General features: G+C 40.9%; 1 protein-coding gene across 1 annotated transcript; it reads right to left on the reverse strand.

The window, feature by feature from the left end:
• Positions 1-3,154: 3,154 nt before the first annotated feature.
• On the reverse strand, positions 3,155-19,553 carry LOC126985110 (uncharacterized). The gene is made up of 4 exons (XM_050839574.1): positions 19,367-19,553; positions 14,948-15,080; positions 12,283-12,371; positions 3,155-4,524 (listed from the first exon to the last, which is right to left on the reverse strand). Exons 1-4 carry the CDS (start codon positions 19,517-19,519, stop codon positions 3,910-3,912), a joined length of 990 nt encoding a protein of 329 aa, XP_050695531.1. The 5' UTR covers positions 19,520-19,553; the 3' UTR covers positions 3,155-3,909.
• Positions 19,554-22,059: the final 2,506 nt, after the last annotated feature.

The following is a 22,059-nucleotide window of genomic DNA, read 5'->3' on the forward strand; positions in this document are numbered from 1 at the left end:
CCTCATTATTTTCATCTTGATTAATTATTATGTGATGGAAATACAACCCATCTTTAACATCCTTATTTTAAAAAATATATGTCGCGTTTACTCCACGAAACGTGTGGCAGAACACCCCTGCCCCACGAAACACACTCGCCCTTTTCTTGGGGACCCCCTGCCAAGGTGGTGCAGATGAGGCACAAGCTCGCTTAACCTGGTAGCATTTACAGACAGCAGTACAGTGTAGGCGGAGACGCAGCAAATAACCCCATAATAAAAAACCAAAAAAAATGATGATCAAACCGATCACAAATATATATATAATATAATGGTGTGTGTGTTTTTTTTTATTCATTCTCGCGCTTAGAGGGGCCTGCAAGAAACATGATCCCCACAGGTACCAGGTTAACCAGGTAGCAAAGCCTCTTTCCATGGCCATACGGTACTGGCGACAGAAAAGTTCATAAACTCCATATATCAACATCCCGGGACACTTGATGACAAATATGCGTCAGTTCTGCGCATCTCTGGTTATGGGGTCACGCAGCAGTTGTCAGCTCAGTTGCTCATTGGCTCTATCCGATGTAGTACGCTGACTAGGGACGAGACCGGGGCCACACTTGTCGGAACGCACACTGGCTTGTGAGTCGGGACAACACCGCGCTTCATCAATGCTTCATAATCTTGTCAGTTATCCTGTCATCTCTTTAACATTTCATGAACATTATCCTTTTATCAAGCTTTAACCAATATATTATCTACCCATAAAATCACAATAAATAGTGACGAAATATGAAATATGTTCGTAGAAACGCCTTGTGAAATCACGGGTATGTGTGTCCAGACATGTTACTGTATGGACTTAGGGAAACACTAATGGTAACGACACCAAAAGCGGTACTGAGACTAGGCTCTAACGTTATCGATTTAAACGCCTTGTGAAATCACGGGTGTGTGTGTCCAGACATGTTACAATAATTATGGACTTAGGGAAACACTAATGGTAACGACACCAAAAGCGGTACTGAGACTAGGCTCTAACGGTAACGATACTTAAACGGTACCGGTACTGGGCGGCAATAACGGTAACGATATTTAAGCGATACCGGTACTTGGCGGCAATAACGGTATCGATACTGAAACGGTACCGGTACTTGGCGGCACTAATTAAGTATCGATACTGAAACGGTACCGGTGACTGTCGTACCAATACCGTTAACATTTACCCGTGTGGGTATGCTATTTGATGTACTTAATAATAAATCACTTTCTTGATGTGAAGTGTTGGGGGGGCGTGTCCATCTTCTTTCCCGTGTACGTTATGGCAAGGTCCTTGACCCATCACTTTTCAACACTTGTATGGACTCGGCAGAGTCGTAAATCATTCATTGTGGAGCATTTTTTGGCAGTACCCGGGCTACTGACCTTGTTTTGCCGACGATGCAGTAATCATTGCCGAGTAGACAGGTAAACACCTGCCGAAATGGGCGCATGCCACTCCCGGTGAGGTATATACGGAAGGCGAAGGAGTGCTGCAACCCTATCAAAGACCCTCTCGTGTCTTCACTCTCCGTTTCACTATTGTCTCATAAACACCAGAGAGTAGTTCAGCATGCTATCTCAAGACAAATTCTCTGTCTTCCCACACCACGCTACATAGGCACGCAACACACACCATTTCCTCAAAATTAACAAAAAATTATGATGGCTAATCAGAATACTGTCTCGGACTTCCCCTCCTGTGGAAACCATAAATGTCCCCTGGTCAGGCTCCACTTTTGATAACGAACTGAAAAGGTGTCTTGATAGCTCTTCCAACTTATACTTCTCTTCATCAATTGCAACATTCTCGGTTTTCGCTCAAATATCATTTCTGTGGATGACCATCTTTCCTCCTACAAACCTCACCTTCTTAACCGAAACACAGGTTTCTGAGGCTACTGACAGTCATCTACTTTACAATGTTCCCTCCTACTGTTTCTCAATCCAGAGCTGGATGCTGCATCTATGTATGTGACATCCATTCTGGACGATTCAGGGCATATTCCTCCTACTTATAACCCCCTCTGACTCTGTTATGGCTGTAATTAAAATTCTTAAGAATATGTTTTCTATGCCTTCTCTAGCCTCAATCTCAGAAGGCTTATGAACCCAATGAAGTGCTTCCTATTGTCCTTAAAAACTGTGCTTCCGTGCTGCCATCCTGCCTGGTCCAATACAGCTTTCGAACCTCTTGAAAGTGTTTAAAATAAAGCACTGCAACTCATACTGGGCAACTAGCTCTCCACCAGGATTGTTAACATCCTGTACAAAATCAACCATCCTCCTCTAGTAGAAATTATTATATTTTAGTGTAACATGCATCACTGTTAAATGCCTTTACTCTCCTCATCTTTTTTTCTCAATGCTCTAACATCACTGAAACTTCACTCAGCCACATTGCACCAAGGCCTCAGCTATGACCAGGCAGCAGCACTCTTGTTAAAACTGTTTGCTGAAACATTCAGAGGCTGAACCAAGAGTGAAGACGTGATCAGTCCTGACCACTCAATCACACCACCTCCCAAACCAAGAGTGAAAATTTGTATCAGACAGAAATATCAATCCTGCAGTGCAGTGCTTAGTGGGCTTTTTTGTTTTCATTTATTTTCACCCTTGAGCTGCTTCCTTTACTGTAAAAAAAATCAAAGTAATAATAACCTAACTATACTGTTTGTTAAATGTACATTATCAGTAATCCAACTGATACTATTCTTTATAAACTTCTGTTAATGATAAGAGATACAAGGCAAGGCTTTATATTCACAATATCAGCCAATGTTTTATGGCAATATTATTCATTATCATCTAAATTAAGTGTAGCCCTCGAAAAGTATCACTGTGGCCCACTGGTCAAAATATGTACTTCTTGCCCACCTATGATTTCCCATCGTCATCATCTGTCCAAAGCATAGCATATTGTTATTATATATGTTGTTTTTTACAAGTGGCCTATAGCACCAGTAGCCTTTTTTTATGGGGCCTGCCCCCCTGGATTTAATATTTGACCCTATTTAGAGTTCATCTAGCAGCAGGCAGGACTTGAATCTGGCTTGTCCAGGACACCGTGCCCGCCCGCTGATCACTCAGCCACAGTATTTCTATGCAAAGGTTTTCTAAACACTTCTGCCAATTATGTTTATGCCTATATTTCTTTAAAATTACAAAATCCCTTTGCTAGTTACCACAGACAATGAAGCTTTGCTGGATTTATGAGAAAGTAATTACATAATCCTTTTGCTAGTTACCACAGGCAATGAAACTGTTAGTTTTATGAGAAATTACATAATCCTTTTGTTAGTTACCACAGGCAATGAAACTTTCCTGGATTTATGAGAAAGTGTTGCCTCTTCCACCATGAAACTGATATGACTAAGGTGCAAATTCCAGGTCCAAATTGATGAATGCCAAGCATTTTAGTAACAAGTGCTGCTCAGTTATCGGCTGCAAGCCCTTCTTTAGGTTTACATGACCCCTTCTCCACTCTGAGATTCGTTTCTTCCTTAGTGTGAAGCATTGGTGATGATACTAATTTCTGAATACATTTGAATCTTTTACTCCAGAAATACACAAGCATATTCCATGAACATTAGTCAATCAATAAATAAATAAATAAAAAATCAATGATATAAATCTAATCACTCCTCAAAGCAAAAATGCCCAACAAAACTTGTATGTAATCTATATCCACATCTAATGGAAAATAAACATTTTTTAATTGGGAATAATGTACCATGCAGTAAAACAAAACAAAACAAAAATACTATGATTCCTTTTTCCTCAACAATTCTTAGAAGCTATACCACAGTTATGTCCAGTCATTATTTAAACATATATATCTCTAGTACATGTTTCCAAATCCATTACTGCAGTGTCTAATACCTCTGACTACCCTTTGGCCACAGGTGTCTTTACTGCCGTTTTTACCTCTTGTGGAACTGTATTTCCGACCTTATCAGCTTTTGGCTTCTTTGTTTTCCTATTCTTCAACCTGTTTTGTTTTGGTCTTCTGCGTAACATCCTCTTTGATCTTTTCTTCCTCCTTTTTCCCTTCCTCTTCTTCATTGGAGGTGATACAGATGTTCTCTTGATATGAGGCTTGTAATGTGAGGAAACATCCATGTAACTTCCATTACGTGATAAAACACCTTGGATGTTTATAGATGTATTTTCTGAATATTCCTTTCCTCTTTTACCATAAGAAACAACTCCTTTTTTTCCATGTTTGGATAAAGTTTCTTCAGCAATTGTATCATTATCTATGTTACCTTGAAGGTCAAATGTAATGGCTCTGTCCTCAACTTTTTTTCCACCTATTGTAGAAATACCATCTTTTTCTAACATTGGACCTAGCAGGGTATTTGATGTTACATTTGTTTGAATATTACCCCCTAAGTTTAAAGATACATTATGAGTTTTGTTTTCCTTAATTCCTATGCTTGGAACTGCATCTTCAAGAATTTCTACTCTCTGTGACAAGTACTGTGCATCTGCGCTGGTTCCCTGGAAAATATGAAATAATCAGTTGACCTCCAGAAATCCATACAACTTCCTTTCCATTACATAGACATGGATATCTCAGAATGACTCATCTATTCCACCACATACTTTCTTTGAATACATACATGTTAGTACGTACATATATTTTCCTACTTATATTTCCTTCAATATCACTCAAAGTTTTAACCAGATGAGCCCCACCAATAATGTATAATGCAGTAACACCCAGACCTGCCAATTTTTTTTCTTTTTTTTCTTGGAAATCAATTGGAATCACGAAGTTATAACACCTGAAGCACGTAAAATCATTCACCATAGCTACAGAACACACAGAACATAGCCCCCTCAATAGAAGGGGGGTGTATATTCTGCGTGTCATTCAGCTGCTGACATCGGACGTCAGGCAGTGGTTTACTCATACATTACATGAGAGTTGTATGTGACACGCAGGTGTCACAACACAATGCCCTTATAATGTCTGAGTAGAGCTATAGTTCTTATAGTAACATAAAACTCTTTTCTCTGTGAAGCTTTGGCTTTCCCATCTTCAGGGGGAGTGACTCTTTGTTTTGTAGAAGTTGTGAGGAGCATTTTTCAAGTTAGTGACGGGAGGCAATGTTGGTAAGGGCAAGCAAGGCCTTGGCAATGTTTGAGCCTCGTCGCCACACCTTTCATCCTCCAGTCCTCTCTTCTGTCCTCGTTTCCACTTCCCCAGGAGTTGAAGGAAGCTTGGTGGGTCATCCTCATCTTCTTCGTCACTCCCATCGTCATCATAATCATATGAGGGTAGATGATGTGATGATGGTGGTGGAGATGGAAGGCATGAGCGTGCACTCACGCTGGAACCACTTTGGGACATAGGTAAGATTGGAGGCTCCATTTCCTCCAGATCCTCTGCTGTAGGGACATATTCTTCCCCAGAAGGGTCATCAGAGGCACTGTCAATGTACTCATAACTCTAACACTATTTCTAATGCCTCAGCTAGGAAGAGAATGACCTTTCCCTGGCATAGGCATAGAGTGTGGTCAGACATCTATGCACACTCCCTGCCCAAAGCATGAGCGTTTGAGCATGTGCAGATATTCTACTGCCAGTGACACATGAGGGATGGGAGCTAAGTAGTGCATACTTGCCCCGCATCCTGACTCGTAATGGGTGTGAGTATTACAACCCTATGACCATTATGTAGAGAGATATAGGGTCGAGAAGTGGTAACGGCTGAGAGCCATCAGCAGCAAGTGTATTATATGGTGGTGACACTGTAGCAGGTACATTCTTGTCTTAACCCCTTCACTCCAGCAGCGCCGACGTCAGCATCCGACAGCGTCACCGTTAGTCCTCTTCTAAACTTCTTAATCCTCTTCCATTTCCTCTTAATCCTCTTCTAAACCTCTTCAGAGGAAATGGAAGAGGATCAAGAGGAATTCAGAGGAGGACTGAGAGGTTTAGAAGAGGATTAATCCTCTTCCATTTCCTCTTGACCCTTTCCATATTGTGACGCCAATGTCTGCGTCACGGATGAAAAGGGTTAAGGCACTTCCCCACTGACCCATGCTTTTTGAAAGAGTGTCTGCGTCACAGTACGGAAAGAGTTAAGGCACTTCCCCACTGACCCATGCTTTTTGAAAGAGTGTCTGCGTCACAGTATGGAAAGGGTTAAGGCACTTCCCCACTGACCCATGCTTTTTGAAAGAGTGTCTGCGTCACAGTATGGAAAGGGTTAAGGCACTTCCCCACTGACCCATGCTTTTTGAAAGAGTGTCTGCGTCACAGTATGGAAAGGGTTAAGGCACTTCCCCACTGACCCATGCTTTTTCAAAGAGTGTCTGCGTCACAGTATGGAAAGGGTTAAGGCACTTCCCCACTGACCCATGCTTTTTGGAAGAGGATGCACATCCTCTCTGAAGCTCTCCACCCCTCCTGATTAATAAGTTTTCAGCATGCTCCTCATGCTATACATGATCTTTATATTTCTGCCCAAAATCACACCAAATCTATTCTTTGACTCACCAAAAATTCTTTCGCCAATAGAAAATGCCAAGACCTTGCTTTCTCTAATTCTTCCACAGCTTTCTGACACCTAGAAAAAATACCTCTAACTATTCAACTTCTTAATCTTTCCCACCATAGGACCATTTCTGTCACAACTCTCTCTAAAGCTGAACTCTTCACTCAAACCTTCTCTAAAAATTCCACTCTGGATGATTCAGGGCATATTCCTCCTACTCATCCCTCCTCTGACTCCACTATGCCTGTTATTAAAATTCTTAAGAATAATTTTTTCTATGTCCTCTCTGGCCTCAATCCTCAGAAGGCTTATGAACCCATTGGAGTGGCTCATATTGTCCTTAAAAACTGTGCTTCCGTGCTGATATCCTGCCTCGTCAAACTCTTTTGTCTCTGCCTTTTAACATCTATATACCTTTCCTTCTTGCTGGAAGTATACATTCTGTGCCTAAAAAGGGTGACTGCATTGAATTTAATATCATTTCACTTAAGTTTAAGGACAAACCACCCAGTCTGGACCATATAGGGTCTGTGTAGTCTGAATATCCATGTAAATCTATGTAAATCCTTCAAACTACCATTCTCTGGCTTTACTTTCTTGTTTTTCTAAAGCTTTTGAAATGGTCCTTAACAGGATATTCTTAAGCATCTAATTTTCTGAGTTCTCTCTGATTGCCAGAATGGGTCCTACGTCTGTATTTCCACCTGTCAATGATTTGAACTCTTTCAAGAGGACGGCATCAAGACACCTCACCATCCAAAACTGACCTCTCTTTTGGCCACTCATTTCTACTTTTTATATAGGAGCAGTGACTAGCAGGATTTTTTTTATTTGTTTTTGGCCTTCGGCTGCTTCCTATATTGTAAAAAAAAAATACTTTAAGCCATTCCCTCATAATTTTTATGTTAATATTAATGTCTGTGCCTTTGCTAGTGCAGTATGAGAGCAAACCATGGTAAATGACACACATACACAAAAAAAAGCCATGATGAAGTGGAGAGTGCAGTGCCCTAACAGACAGGCCTCTGGCAGACTGAGATTTGAACCCCATTCAAGACAAAAGATTTACCCATTGACAAGGAGCAGCTACTGTGCCTCTCTGAGCAAGGGCGATGGAGGGGGGAGCTCCAAGCAGTACCCATAGATCAGTTAAACGAGCTCCAAAGTTCTCTCCAGGAGGATACTGGCTGGCGATCTTAAGTCCAGTGATCGGGAGGCTGTGGCTGAGTGGTCAGCACACGGATGTGGTGATCCTGAGGTCCCAGGTTCAAATTTCACAGCAAGACACTGACAATTTTCAAGCATCACTGAGTGGAGGAAGATTACCTACATTCTGTCCAGATCTTCAATCAACCCTAACTTCAGCAACTTCAAATCAAGAGGAGCACTGGAGGGCAGCATGGACAAAGCAAGTCACATAACCACAGCCACTCAAGGTGACAATACACTGTAGCTTTAAATTGTGTCTACAACCATAATTAGCTTATATGTTGTGTATAACAGTCCCATAATAAATATATCAAAAGTTCATGGTGATCAAACAATTTTTTTTTTTTTTTTTTTTTTTTTTTGTGTGTGTGTGTGTGTGTGTGTGTGTGTGTATTTACCTATTTGTATTTACCTATTTGCAGTCTACCAGGACCAAGCTAAGCTCTAATAGTCCCATCTCCATATCTACATTCATCCAGCCTTTCCTTCATTTGTTGGACACTGCTCGATCGCCTCCACCACCTCTTCCTGCAAGCTGTTCCATGTGTTAACACTTCTATGTGGAAAACTACGTATAATCCATCTCGGCCTTAAATTCATGAATCGTCTTTGCATGGACCACACCTTTTTCTAGGCCATTCCAGGCCTCCACCACTCTTTATGGAAAGCTCTTCTTCTCTATGTCTCTTGTACAGGCTTCCTTTTTCATCTTCCTTCCATGACCTCTTGATTCTCTTGTATCCCATATTATTAGATCTTCTTTGTTGTCCACTTTCTCCATCACACTCAGCACCCTATATGCCGCAATCAGATCTCCTCTCTCCCTACTCTGTTTCAGTGTCGGTAGGTTCAACTGCTTCGATTTCTCTTCATATGTTAAATCTCTTAGTCTTGGAACCAGCTTTGTTGTTGCCCATTGAATCCTTTCTACTTTCCTTACATTTGACTTTGTACTCGGTGACCATACCACTGATGCATATTCCAACCTTGGATGTATCATGGTTACAATCAGTTTTTCCATCATTTTCATCATTGTGTATTTACCTATTTGTAGTATACAGGGCCTGAGCTCAAGCTCGGACAGTCCTGTCTCCCAATCTATATTTGTCCAACTTTTCCTTCATTTTATGGACACTTCCCACTTCAACAATAGTCTTTGTTCCTTCATCATTTGGGTCTTTAGGTTGTTAAATCACACTCACAGCTATTCAAAGCTTTCAGCAGGAGGTGATGAAACACAAGTTTCTAAATCATTTGAACCATCCCTACCCATGGTGGTGGTTCAGCCAGAGAGGTGGGATGGTATGGACACTCCTGTTCATCATCATCATCATTTCATCGACGCCTGCTCCAAGGAGCTCCCACCAGGGGATGGCCATGGCAGAAGAGCTTCCAATTTTCTCTATCCAGACACTCCCTCCTTGCCTGCTCAAAGTTTCTCAAAGATCTTTCCCCCCTCTCTCTGACATACTCTTGCACCCTATCCCTCCATTTCACTGGAGGTCGTCCTCTAGCATTCCCTCCCTCTATCTCACTCACATACACCCTTCTGGTCATCTTACTCTCCTCCATTCGCTCCACGTGGCCAAACCCCTTTAAAGTCTGTCGCTTCACTTCTTCCACCACTCCACACTTCTTCCCTTCACCCCTGTGACACATTCCAAAACACTCGTACACACTTTCATTACTCATTCCATCCATTCTACTCACACCACAAGCACTCCTCAAATAAATCATTTCCACTGCCTGCACTCTAGACCTCTGACTTTCATTCCAGGCCCACGTTTCACTTGCATATGTGAGGGTTGGTACTATTATTGTATTTCTCAAATCCCTCTTTACCTCCATGCTCACACTTTTGCCATTCAAGATTTGTCCCAAAGACCCTACCACCCTTCTTCCTTGCAATACCCTTTCTCTTATCTCTCCCTCCATACCACCATGCTTACACATAACCATAGCTGGGCGTTATCGCGATAAGTTATTGCAATACTTTATCGCTGATAACAAAATCGGGTTATCGGCCACCCGCTACTTATTTAAATAAATATCGGTATCTTCGTTACTTTTGTAACCAAACTAGCAATAATCGCTACTTTTTTCTGCCTCTCAGAAAAAAAAAGTTGTCTCCTCCCTACTGCGCATGCGTGGCCCGAGCACCCAGTATTGCATGAAAAAACTTTGGGGTGTGAAATATCTTCGGTGAAGAGATTTCATACTTATATTAATATTAAAACACTTGGTTATTTTTTTTATGTTAGACTCAAAAGTCAATATATCAAAGAGAAAAATCATTTAACTTTGCCCAAAAAATGATTATTCACTGCCTCAAATTTGATATTCCATATTCGTTTGTGAGCATGCCATGGTATTGAAGGCACCCGGTGTTGTGTTATTTGGTGTCCCATCGTCAAAAGCTGGAGCTTTTGTTTACAAACACTGGTCTTTTGTGAACTGCGCATGTTCAGACCAGAAAGCGTAGCCCTGTACAGTCTCACAAAGCTTTTTAACACATTAAGAGTTGCTGGAAGGCAGAATCAGACATACAGTACCACCATCTTCGCTGTTTCTAGAACGACACTCTGCACATATAAATACAACTCGTACAGTGTCATTCTAGAAACAGCGAGGATGGTGGTAGTGGTACTGTATGTCTGATTCAGCCTTCCAGTAACTCTTAATTACAGTTAAAGTGCTTTGTGAGACTATACAGGTCTACGCTTGCTGGTATGAGCATGCACAGTTCACGAGAGACAAGTGTTTGTAAACAAAAGCGCCAGCTTTTGACGGTGGGGACGCCAAATAACACAACACCAGTTCAGGCGTTTCTAGTATTATCGTCCATATGTACGTGTCAACGTGTGGTTTTCAGGTTTCGTAAGTTTTCTAAAATACGGATAATGAAAATTTGAATTCATTTATGTTTTTTATTTGAAATATATATATAGTATCGTTTTCACCTATCGTATTTATCGCTACCTAGTATCAGAATTGAGGATTTATATCGGTTATCGGTTATCGTCTATATTTGTGTCTACAGTTAATGAATATCGGTTATCACCGATAAGGTTTTCCATTATCAGTTATCGGTTATCGGGAATAAGATTTTCTGTTATCGTGCCCAGCTATGCACATAACTGATCCAAGGTACTTAAACTCATTGACCTCATCCATTTCTTCACCATTCAAAATTATTTTGCATTCTTTTTCACATTCAATTCCCACTCTATATGGGCATACAAAATCTACAGCCTCACTTCTACTTCGCTTACAAACCATCACTTTACTTTTGTTGACATTTGCTATCAGCTTTCTCCTATTACAGACACTATCAAAAACACTGACCAAATTTTGTAGGTCACTTTCATTTTCTGCAATGAGCACCGTGTCATCAGCAAACAGTATCGAATTCAGTACCCACTTCCTTCCCTCATCGAACAGTCTTACTCCAACTTCTCCAACTTTGCCCTTAATTTCTCTAATAACACCGTCCATATAAATATTGAATAACCATGGTGACATGACGCACCCTTGTCTAAAGCCCACTTTCATCTCAAAATGTTCACTTGTTTCTCCAGTAATTTTGACACATGCAGATGCATCCTCATAGAAAGACTTTATTGCACTAAGCAGTTTTCCTCCCACACCATAAATCTTTAAAACATCCCACAATGCAATCCAATCAACTCTGTCATAAGCTTTTTCCAAATCCATGAAGGCAGCGTATAGTTTCGTCCCTTTTGCTATTATTTTTTCTACAACCATCCTGAAGGCAAATATCTGTTACTCGGCATAATCTTAATATAACTAAAATTAGAATAGCTAATAAACTAGATAATATTAATAACAAGACATTTGTACAAGTACAAAAATATCCTCTCAGTATTTATAGGAAAAAAATCATAGTTTGGGTACATAAATTTTATCTAAATAGCTGACGTAATATATGGGTATTTTGAAGGATTTAATGAAATATTCCATTTGTATGGTTATTGCATGCTTTCTGCACTACACTTTTCACATTTCATTAATGTAAAACAGCCTTGTAGTGTGTTTTCAGGAATTCAGCACTATTTTGTTTTTGTTTTTTTACTTCTTTGCAAAAAAAGTACAAAATTTTGTAGTTTTTGCTAAACATTATACAGAAATATTGCCATCTCTGAAAAATTTACGCAATACTGTTATTACTAGGGCACTTAAAATTGAAATATTGGCACTTCATTTTTTAGTGGAGAATTCACACTTATGGGAGGAAACTCTCCGGAGAAATTCCCCAATGAGAGGGTTAATGACGTAAGGCAGGGTGTGACTGTATCTACCTATCTATCTATCTATCTATATACCTTCACCTCCAAATCTCAAACCAGATGTAATAGCTCAGAAGACCATGGGTTCATGTGTATCATGATCTGAAAACTCTCCTAGCTGGTAACCCAATTTTCCAATACAATTAAAATTAAGCCATTCTACCTTTAGTTTTATCAACCAATATTTTCACACTACATACCCCTAAATCAGGAAAAGGCACATACTGCCTACTTACCAAACCATCTATCTGCAAATGTTGAGCTTCACAGCCACTTACACATGAATGTCCCAAGTTAGCTTTTTCACCATACAATTGGGAGCAAGCTGAAAAATCAGTTATCATTAATTTTCTGATAAATATTTAAGTTCTGATTTCTTCATATATATTCCAAGTACAGTGCTAGGCTGACTGTGATGTAGAGTGAGATTATAATATGAATATTAATATTACATATGCCATTCTGCTTCATGAATGAAAAACTTTCTCTAAATATTTAGGTCCTTCAAATGGTGAGCAAATACAACAGCATTGCAATGATCTCTCTCTCTCTCTCTCTCTCTCTCTCTCTCTCTCTCTCTCTCTCTCTCTCTCTCTCTCTCTTTTCTGACCCCACTTGGAATATGCAGTACAGTTTTGGTCTCCCCACCATGCAGAGGATATTGCTAAATTGGAAGGTGTTCAACGTAGGGCAACAAATATGATCTCTTAACACCATAAACATTACAATGAAAGGCTCTCATCTCTAGTTCTCTCTTGAGAAACGTCACCTCCATGATTTTATGAATATGAACAAATCCAAATTGTTTATGATAGATGACATGTTTCAAACAAGAAATAATGGCATAAAACTGAAGTGCAAACAAATAAATTCAGACTACACCAATTTTTCTTCACCAACATAGTAGCACGAGAATGGAATAAGCTCCCACCTTCAGTGATCCAGTGCAACACACACACACACACACACACACACACACACACACACACACACACACACACACACAGAGCTAGACTGGGAAAAGCTGAAGAGAACAAGGGAGGTGCAGGAAAAGTATGATATTTTTATGGAGGAGTATGAAACAGGTGTCATGAAATATGTCCCATTGTATAAACCCAAAGAAAGAGGAAAGAAGGATTGGTTTAATGCAAGATGTGCAGATACAAAGGAAAAAAGAGACAAAGCATGAAAGAGATTGAAAAGAAATAAGAATCAAAGGAACAAAGAAGATTTTAAGATAGCAAGAAATGAATACATGAAAATAAAGAGAAGAGAAAGGATATGAAAAGGATATTCTTGAAAAGTGCAAGGAAGAACCTAAAATGTTTTATAGATTCATAAATGGAAAAATCAGACCAAGGGAAAAAATAGGAAGACTGAAAGATGGAAATAAGATAATTGAAGATCCTAAAGACATGACCGAGCTGCTAAACAAGAGGTTCCAGCAAGTTTTTACAAAAGAATCACAATTCAATGAACCACAAGATGACAAGATAAATGTTCAAATGGATGAAGTCATAGTAACTAGAGAAGATATATAAAATAATGGAGGAGCTGGAGGAGAGGAAAGCAATGGGACCAGAAGGAGTCTCAGGTTTTATACTGAAAGAACACAGAAATCAGCTGGTTGGACCAGTATATGATATCATGAAGTGCTCAATATCAACTGGTAAAGTACCAAAGGAGTGGTGGAGGGCTGAAGTGGTCCCTATATATAAGAGCGGGAAAAAGAAAGAACCTCTGAACTACAGACCAGTATCACTGACCAGTATAGTTTGTAAAATATGCGAGAAAGTGATAAAGAAACAATGGACAAAATTTCTAGAACACAATATAATTACAGATAAACAGTATGGTTTTAGAAAAGGGCACTCATGTGTAATAAACTTACTGAGCTTTTACTCAAGAGTGACAGACACAATACAGGAGAGGGACGGATGGGTGGATTGCGTGTATCTGGACCTGAAGAAGGCTTTTGACAAAGTTCCACATACAAGACAACTATGGAAGCTGGAAAATAAAGGAAGATTGAAAGGGAAAATGAAAAACTGGATGGAAAGCTACTTAAGGGGAAGAGAGATGAGAACAGTGGTAAAGGACATGAAATCGAAATGGAGAATTGTAGATAGTGGAGTGCCTCAAGGATCGGTATTGGCACCAATACTTTTCATAGTATATATTAATGATATGCTGAAGACAGTAAGCAGTTACATGAGCCTGTTTGCACACGATGCAAAATTGTTGAGACATATCAACACTGGAAGAAAGAAGGGAAAGAGGAGACCTGCTATCGATGTACAGGAATACGAATGGACTGGAAGTGTTAGACAGAAATCATTTAATCGAGATGGAAGGTAGGAGGCAACTAAGAGGACACAGTAAGAATTTGAGAGAGGGGACCTGTTTGAAAGACCTAAATAAGTTGTTTTCCATACAGGAGTGTGGATACATGGAATGGACTTAGCAAAGACATTGTTGAAGCGGGCAGTGTCCCATAAAATGAAGGAAAAGCTGGACAAATATAGACTGGGAGACAGGACTGACCGAGCTTGAGCTCAGGCTCTGTATACTACAAATAGGCAAATAGGTAAATACACACATTTGAAAGTCATAAAGAAGTAGATTTCCATACAGGAGTGTGGATACATGGAATGGACTAAACAAAGACATTGTTGAAGGGGGCAGTGTCCATATAATGAAGGAAAAGTTGGACAAATATAGATTGGGAGGCAGGACTATCAGAACTATGTAGAGCTCGGGCCCTGCATACTATAAATAGGTAAACACACACACACACACACACACACACGAGATAAATAAATGATAAATAAATAAATATATATGCAAATATATGACAGTATTATTAGCATAAATTCAACAGACTTAGTGATGATGGCTTACAGCCTTCACATGTTGTCAAGCAGGATTTGGACATGTCAGAGGCCATGCTGCTGTCTTTCTCCTCGAAGTCGTGGTGGTCATGGAGGCAGTGGCTGACAGTGATACAGCCCTCTTCACAAGCTGACATTTTATCCTGCAACATACAAAGGACCTCTGAACTCATCCACCCTGCATGTTATGAATGAAAATGTGGCAGTATACACTCTGCTGATGTACCAGTCTTTAAGTTTACTAAGTATAAATACAGTCATACCTCAATTTACAAGTTTAATTCGTTCCAGAATTTTCCTCGCAAACCAAAACAATTGTAAAACAAAACAAATTTCCCCATATAAATTAATGGGAATCCCATTGATTTGTCCCATATCCCCCAAAATTATTAACATAAAAATCATTTTACATGTTATTTTATACAGAATAAAAGTAATTTTACTAACAAATAGCAGTGGTAAATAACATATAATACAGTATAATATAAATATAAATAACATATATAATATAGTATAACAATATAAATATAAATAATATAAATAATAAAATATAATATATAAATAATATAGTAATAGTATAGTGCTGAAAACACAAACATCGCACACTAGAGCACAAACATACGTGGACACGAGCGCGCGGGTGCTACCTCTGCGAGTGTACAACGCGGACTGAAGGCGGTGTCACACTGGGCATTTTCCTCTCACTGTTGGAGCTAGAAACAACTGCAGTTGGCTGTATGACCAACTGGGAGCAAGTTGTTTGGGCGGGGTAAACACTCCTGCCCTCCTGTCTTTGAAGCCATGATTGTACCCACAACTGCTTCTTTCTTCCATTTAACTGTACAGTATCAGCATGTACATAATTTGAGTAACAGCAGCGCATACCAAAGCAGCACTTACTTGTGCAAATGGCACCATGTGGATACTGGGCGACTGGGTTGTTTACATTGTGGATACGGGCAATCGACCTTGGTCGTGTGTGATGCACACCCAGAAAAGTTGGAGTTGCCGGTTGTGTCTACCGCAAATGCAGTTGGAGGAAAATGGCCCAGTGTGACACCAGCTTGAGACCCCATTCCCATTGTTTTCCACTCTGAGCACTCTCATCTTGCAGCGAACAAAGGGAACTCATGCTCGCGTCTTCAACTTGTACAAACAGGATGTTCGTACACCAGGTCACCTCTCATAAACAAAGACATTTTTGGTGATTATTTTTTGCTCGTAAATCAAAACACTCATAAACTAAAGCACTTGTAGACCGAGGTATTACAGTACTGTAAAGGAGAAAATGGACAACTTTACTTCAAATGCAACTTAGCTGCCTTAAATACAAACTGGACTTTTTAATAAAGGTTCATAGCTTTGGGTAAAATTGACAAAGCAAAAAGAAGCTAATATAATGTAAATTAGTTTTTAAGCTTAAGTTGGGGACAAAGAATAAAGGATAACAAATCAACGGGTCATGAAAAAAGTTTGAACAATAAAGTTTGTAATGACTGGAAAAAAATACTAACTCCAGCTGATATATTACCGTAGGAAGGGGTAATCGCGCACTTCATGGAGCAATTGCACACACATTAAATTTCTTTATTTCATTTTCAAACTATGTTTTTTTCTTTTTTTCTCTTTCAGGATGTGTTATAAATAATATAAATCAAGTTTCAAACCCATCATAGAAGTTAGTGAAACAAAGAAAAGCCCCAAAACCCCAGGTTTAAGGCAGCAAAACAAGTTGTGGCTTCGTCACTTCATCAATTAGTCAGGAAACGCTAAGGGTAAGCAACGTAAGATCACTTTTAGATAAAGCTCCCATTCCTTACTCAAAGATAGTGCATCCCGAGGGAGGCACTGGTCAAATATGGAGTTGCGTTTGACATATAGGCTAGAACACCCCTTTCTCTTCAGTTTAAAAAATCTCAGGACAATTAGTGGAATGCACTTTTTTTTTTTACAGCAACGGAAACAGCTCAAGGGAAAAAAAAAGGAAACAATAATGAAAAAAAAGCCCACTATTCGCTGCCTCTATAGATGAGTTCAGATGAGTGGCCGAAAGATAGGTCAATTTCGGGAGGAGAGGTGCCCTGATACCCTCCTCTTGAAAGAGTTCAAGTCATAGGCAGGAGGAAATACAGATGAAGACAGATTGTTCCAGAGTTTACCAGCGTGAGGAATGAAAGAGTGAACATGCTGGTTAATTCATGCGCAAGGGATTTGGATAGTAAAGGGATGAGCTTGAGTAGAAAGTTGTGTGCGGCATGGTTGCAGGAGGGGGGGAGGCATGCAGTTAGCAAGTTCAGGAGAGCAGTCAGCGTGAAAATATCGACAAAAGATAGAAAGAGCTAATATGGCAGCAGAATTTAAGAGGTAGAGACTATCAGTAAGAGGAGGAGAGCTGATGACACGAAGAGCCTTATAGACTCCACTCTGTCCAAGAGAGCTCTGTGAGTGGAGCCCCCCACACGTGAGATGCATACTCCATATGAGGGCGGACAAGGCCCCTGTATATGGATGGCAACTGTACGGGTGAGAAGAACTGGCGGAGACGATACATAACGCCCAACTTCGAGGGGTGTTTGAAATATTGTGTCAAGTTGATAGGTGGAGAACTTGAGTTTTTGAGGCATTGAAGGACACAAGAGACATGAAGCCCAGGGTGTGCTTCAAACTCACTCACATTATATGCTCATCAACCGGATTAATCTCTACCAAAAATGGCTGAAGTAGGCTCGAGATGCCTACAGCTACCCTGCAAGGCAGACACTTTTGCTGGGGTAGGTTTACCCCCCCCTCCCCGACTACTGATCTTGCCACTGCTAGGTCTCTAATCTCAGAGCCCCATGAGCAGAACCCAAGAGGATAAATCCCCTGGCCATCCAATGGCCACATTACTAAAAGCTGAAAATAAATTATAAAGATTCATCATGCATATAATGCTGCAAATTGCAAGTATCTAGTATGGTAAGAATCTATTAGTAATCATTTATATGGATCCTTTAAGATTAAGAAGAAGCTTAAAATCATAAATATTTATATGCACCCAAAATATTATACCAACGAAGGGAGGATCTTTAGCAGAATAAAGCTCATGTGCACTTGGAAGAATGTTGGAGCTTCTCTCAATTACTCATGAGACACAGCTGGCATGGCAGAAGTAAGGTTATGCCTACTGTTACTTGCAGTTTAATAGGTGTTCCAAGATGCTTATAGTATATCCATCCAGTTCGAGAAACACAAGAATAATAATATTATAAATAATAATAATAACAATAATAATAACAATAATACTAATAATAAATAATGATAATTATAATAATAATAACAGGCTATCAAGATACTGTCTACTACATTATACTGTATTACACTAACTTTTCCAAACAATCCATTAGTAAATTTATTACCACCACATAATCAAAATAATTGTAACAGTAAGAGCCAAATTTTGGTACACCTGAAGTAAACGCTTGCAAACAAATTTTGCTTACATAAATACCGGCATTTTATTGATTTTCTTAACTAAGTAATGGTTATTCTGAGGAACTATTATTTTTGAGGAAACAACATTTTAAAAACATGAGTTATCCCAATCAAAACCTAATGCAGATGAATATAACATGAAAATCAGTGCAAGAAAACTTTTACATGGAGAAAATTTATTTAGAACATTTGCCTGATAACTTTATTCAAGGGTAATCACCACATATAAATAACCCCACCCCCTTCAACCAATGGCAAGTAAAAACGGATCAATCAGTCAATATCAATGGATAGAATTGCAAAAAATTAGCACACCCCATCTGCCTAACCTTGCCTAATCTACCCACCAAGGAGTGCTTCGCTCCCACCAACCCCCATAACCTATAGGGGAGTCTGCGCCAAGGCTGCGCTCCCCCCGCCCCTCCCCACGGGTGCACGATATCATTCAGCCATCTAAAAATATTTGTCGTTGTTAATTTATCTTCACCACGCTCTAGGCGACGAAATTTATGATGCAGACCACCAGGAGCTTGATAAAACTCCATGACTCGCCTCCCTCCGAAACAAGGGTTGGCTCATGACCACAGGGCGGGGTAAATTTCCCCTTTACAGCTTCACGGGACGGAACACTCACTGATTATAAAAGTGTGCTGGTCGTGGCAGACAATAAGAAATAATCCTTGGGACTGATAGATCAATGAACAGATAAAATGTTACTGGTAAGTGATGCCAGCGCTGTAAGCAACGCTGGCACCCTTGCAAATAACGCGAGCAACACGAATCACTCCAGGATTCTCGAGTTTAACGTCTAGACTAGCCTTCTTGGGCTCAGCACGGCCGCCAGTCACCTGTGTGCCGCCTGACGCAAGACAAAGGCAAAGTGTGTCACAAACAGTCAGTCCGCGGCGCCCCGAGGCTCGCTGCCCCGCGGTCGACGCAGTGGCTCCATACTCACCTGGGCCTCCGTGGCACTCAGGCCCAGCACAGAGTGGCACAGCCCTCGGCAGCCGTGCTGGTCCGTGGCCAGCCCGGCGCCGCCCTGCACGGCCAGCACCAGCAACAGCGTGGCGGCCACGCGGACCCGGCTGACGCGACCTTCCTCCGCCATGACGCACGGCTGACTGTCGTGGCGTCGCCGCGTCGCGTCATGTGTGCCTCGTGTGTCGCATCGGGTTAGAGTAATTACACTTGAAAAAATTAATTACAATTACTGTGAATTACAATTACTTTCGTAAACTTTGAATTACAATTATAGTTATAATTCCATTTGGCAATACCAATTACATTACAATTACTTCAAAACAAATTCAATTACAATTACAATTACGTAATGAACATCACCCGTATGCTACATATCTTTTTTTCTTTTTTTTTACAGCAGAGAGCAACTCAAGGGCAACAAAAAGATGTAAAAAAAAAGCCACTCACTGTTGCTCTCATACAGCGATAAGTATAGAGTGGCCAAAAGAGGTCAATTTCGGATGGAGAGGTGTCTTGATACACTCTTCTTGAAAGAGCTCAAGTCATAGGCAGGAGGACATACAGACGAAGGAAGCCTGTTCCAGAGTTTGCCAGTGAAGGGGATGAAAGAATGGAGATGCTGATTAACTCTTGCATAAGGGGTTTGGACAGTAGGTATAGGGATGATCATGAGTAGAGAGTCTTGTGCAGCGGGACCGCGTAAGGGGGGGAGGCATGCAGTTAACAAGTTCAGAAGAGCAGTCAGCATGAAAATATCGATAGAAGATAGAAAGAAATGCAACATGGCGGCGGAATTTAAGAGGTAGGTAGAAGGCTGTCAGTAATAGGAGGAGAGCTGATGAGACGATCGAAGAACCTTTATAGACTCCACTCTGTCCAGAAGAGGTGCGAGTGGATCCCCCCCACACGTGAGATGCATACTCCATACGAGGGCGGACAAGGCCCTTATAAAAGTTATAATTATATGGAAAGCATCTGTGCGTGGGAGAAGAACTGGCGGAGACAATACAGAACGCCCAACCTCGAGGAAGCTGATAAGCCGTTTCACACTGTTCCGACTCTGAGCCACGACTACCCACGACTCTAGGGTACACGAGGTCTTAGGTATTGATGTGAAAGGGTCGGGCATGTCTTGAAAGATCGAGCTCTAGAAACGGTCGCCGAATTCTGACTTCATGCTGAGCGGACGTCGGGAGGAGAGTGTGGGGTCGTGAGGGTTAGCACGAAAAAGTATTCCATGATAAACTTTCACAACAAGAGTCGGCAGAGTCGGCAAGGATCTGGACCAACCGTCATTTCCTGTTGTGGTCTGAGGGAGGTCGGGGACAGTCTTCAAGACTGCATGTCGTCTGTCGTCAACAGTCTTGGCTTGTCTTGAAACAGTCGTGACGACTGTCGGGGCCATTTTTCAAATTTTTATCGTTTTTTGTCGACAGTCGTCGGTGCCGACTACTTAAGAATAATATGAGACTGTCGTGACGACAGTCTTCGCTTAATGAAGGACGTTCGTGACGACTGTCGGCTTTGAAATATTGGCTAACACTGCCGCCATCAAGAAATTTATATTTTCATTTTGCAATCACAAATGCAACAACAACTTCTGGGCATGGTTACGTTTCACTGGAAACAAATTTGGGAGCCGCATAGCATGCACGTATTCGATCGTGCTGCCTCTCTCTTGTGTTGAATGACACAACTATAGGGTTGCCATCCTGAGGTCAGAAAAATGTGAAATGCATCATCTCACTCTCCAGTACGGAATGGATCACAACACACACACACACACACACACACACACACACAGGTGAGCAGTACCGAGGAACAAAAGTAGTAGGTACCGAGTTGCAGTATCGAATTAAAATTCGAGTATACCGGCCAATACCAGCAGTGACTACTTTTTCGTCATGTAGCCTACCGAAATAGACTATTGGCTACATGCACGCAGCTCCACACGCGGCTACCCAGAGAACTGTCAATTCTGGACAGGGCCGTAATTTCTGGGGGGTAGGGGGGGCTATAGCCCCCACCCAATGTTTTCTACATCGGCCTCAAAATCCCCCTTAATTAATTAAAGCGCTTATTTATAAAAAAAATCCCCCACCTGTGCATGCTCGCTTCGCTCGCCACCCTCCCTCCCCTGCCTCATGAACCTTTGATGCCCTCAAGCACCCCAAAAAAATCTATCATACACTGAGTCATACAGCCACACACTGAGAGGCCATCGATCGCTAACACACACTAAATGCATTTGCTATGTAATACTTCTCTTGTGATATTCGACCGTTGATCCGGCTTTCAATATTTGCCTTTCCAATGAGTGAAGTTAAATTCACGGTAGGTTTGGGTGTTCGGGTATGGTATTTGAGTAGTGGCCATGGCCAACGCAAGCCCCTATTATAAGCTGAAGGTTGGTCATCCCAAATTACCAATCGTTTTCACACACACACACACACACACACACACACACACACACACACACACTAAAAATATAAATAGCAGTAGATAAGATAGACTAGCTCTAGAGTGTAAATATAAAACACTCGAGTCTTGGTTCTGCTTTTAGTGTCCCCTCTCCAACAGGCACAGCTGCAAGGGTCTCCGTGGGCGGGTTTATCAGTCCGGGGCCATGAGTCAGCCAAGGCGGACTGTTTCGAAGCAGGGTCAAGT

Source organism: Eriocheir sinensis, chromosome 58 (genome assembly GCF_024679095.1).
Source record: "Eriocheir sinensis breed Jianghai 21 chromosome 58, ASM2467909v1, whole genome shotgun sequence".
In the NCBI taxonomy this organism is placed as follows: Eukaryota; Metazoa; Arthropoda; class Malacostraca; order Decapoda; family Varunidae; genus Eriocheir; species Eriocheir sinensis.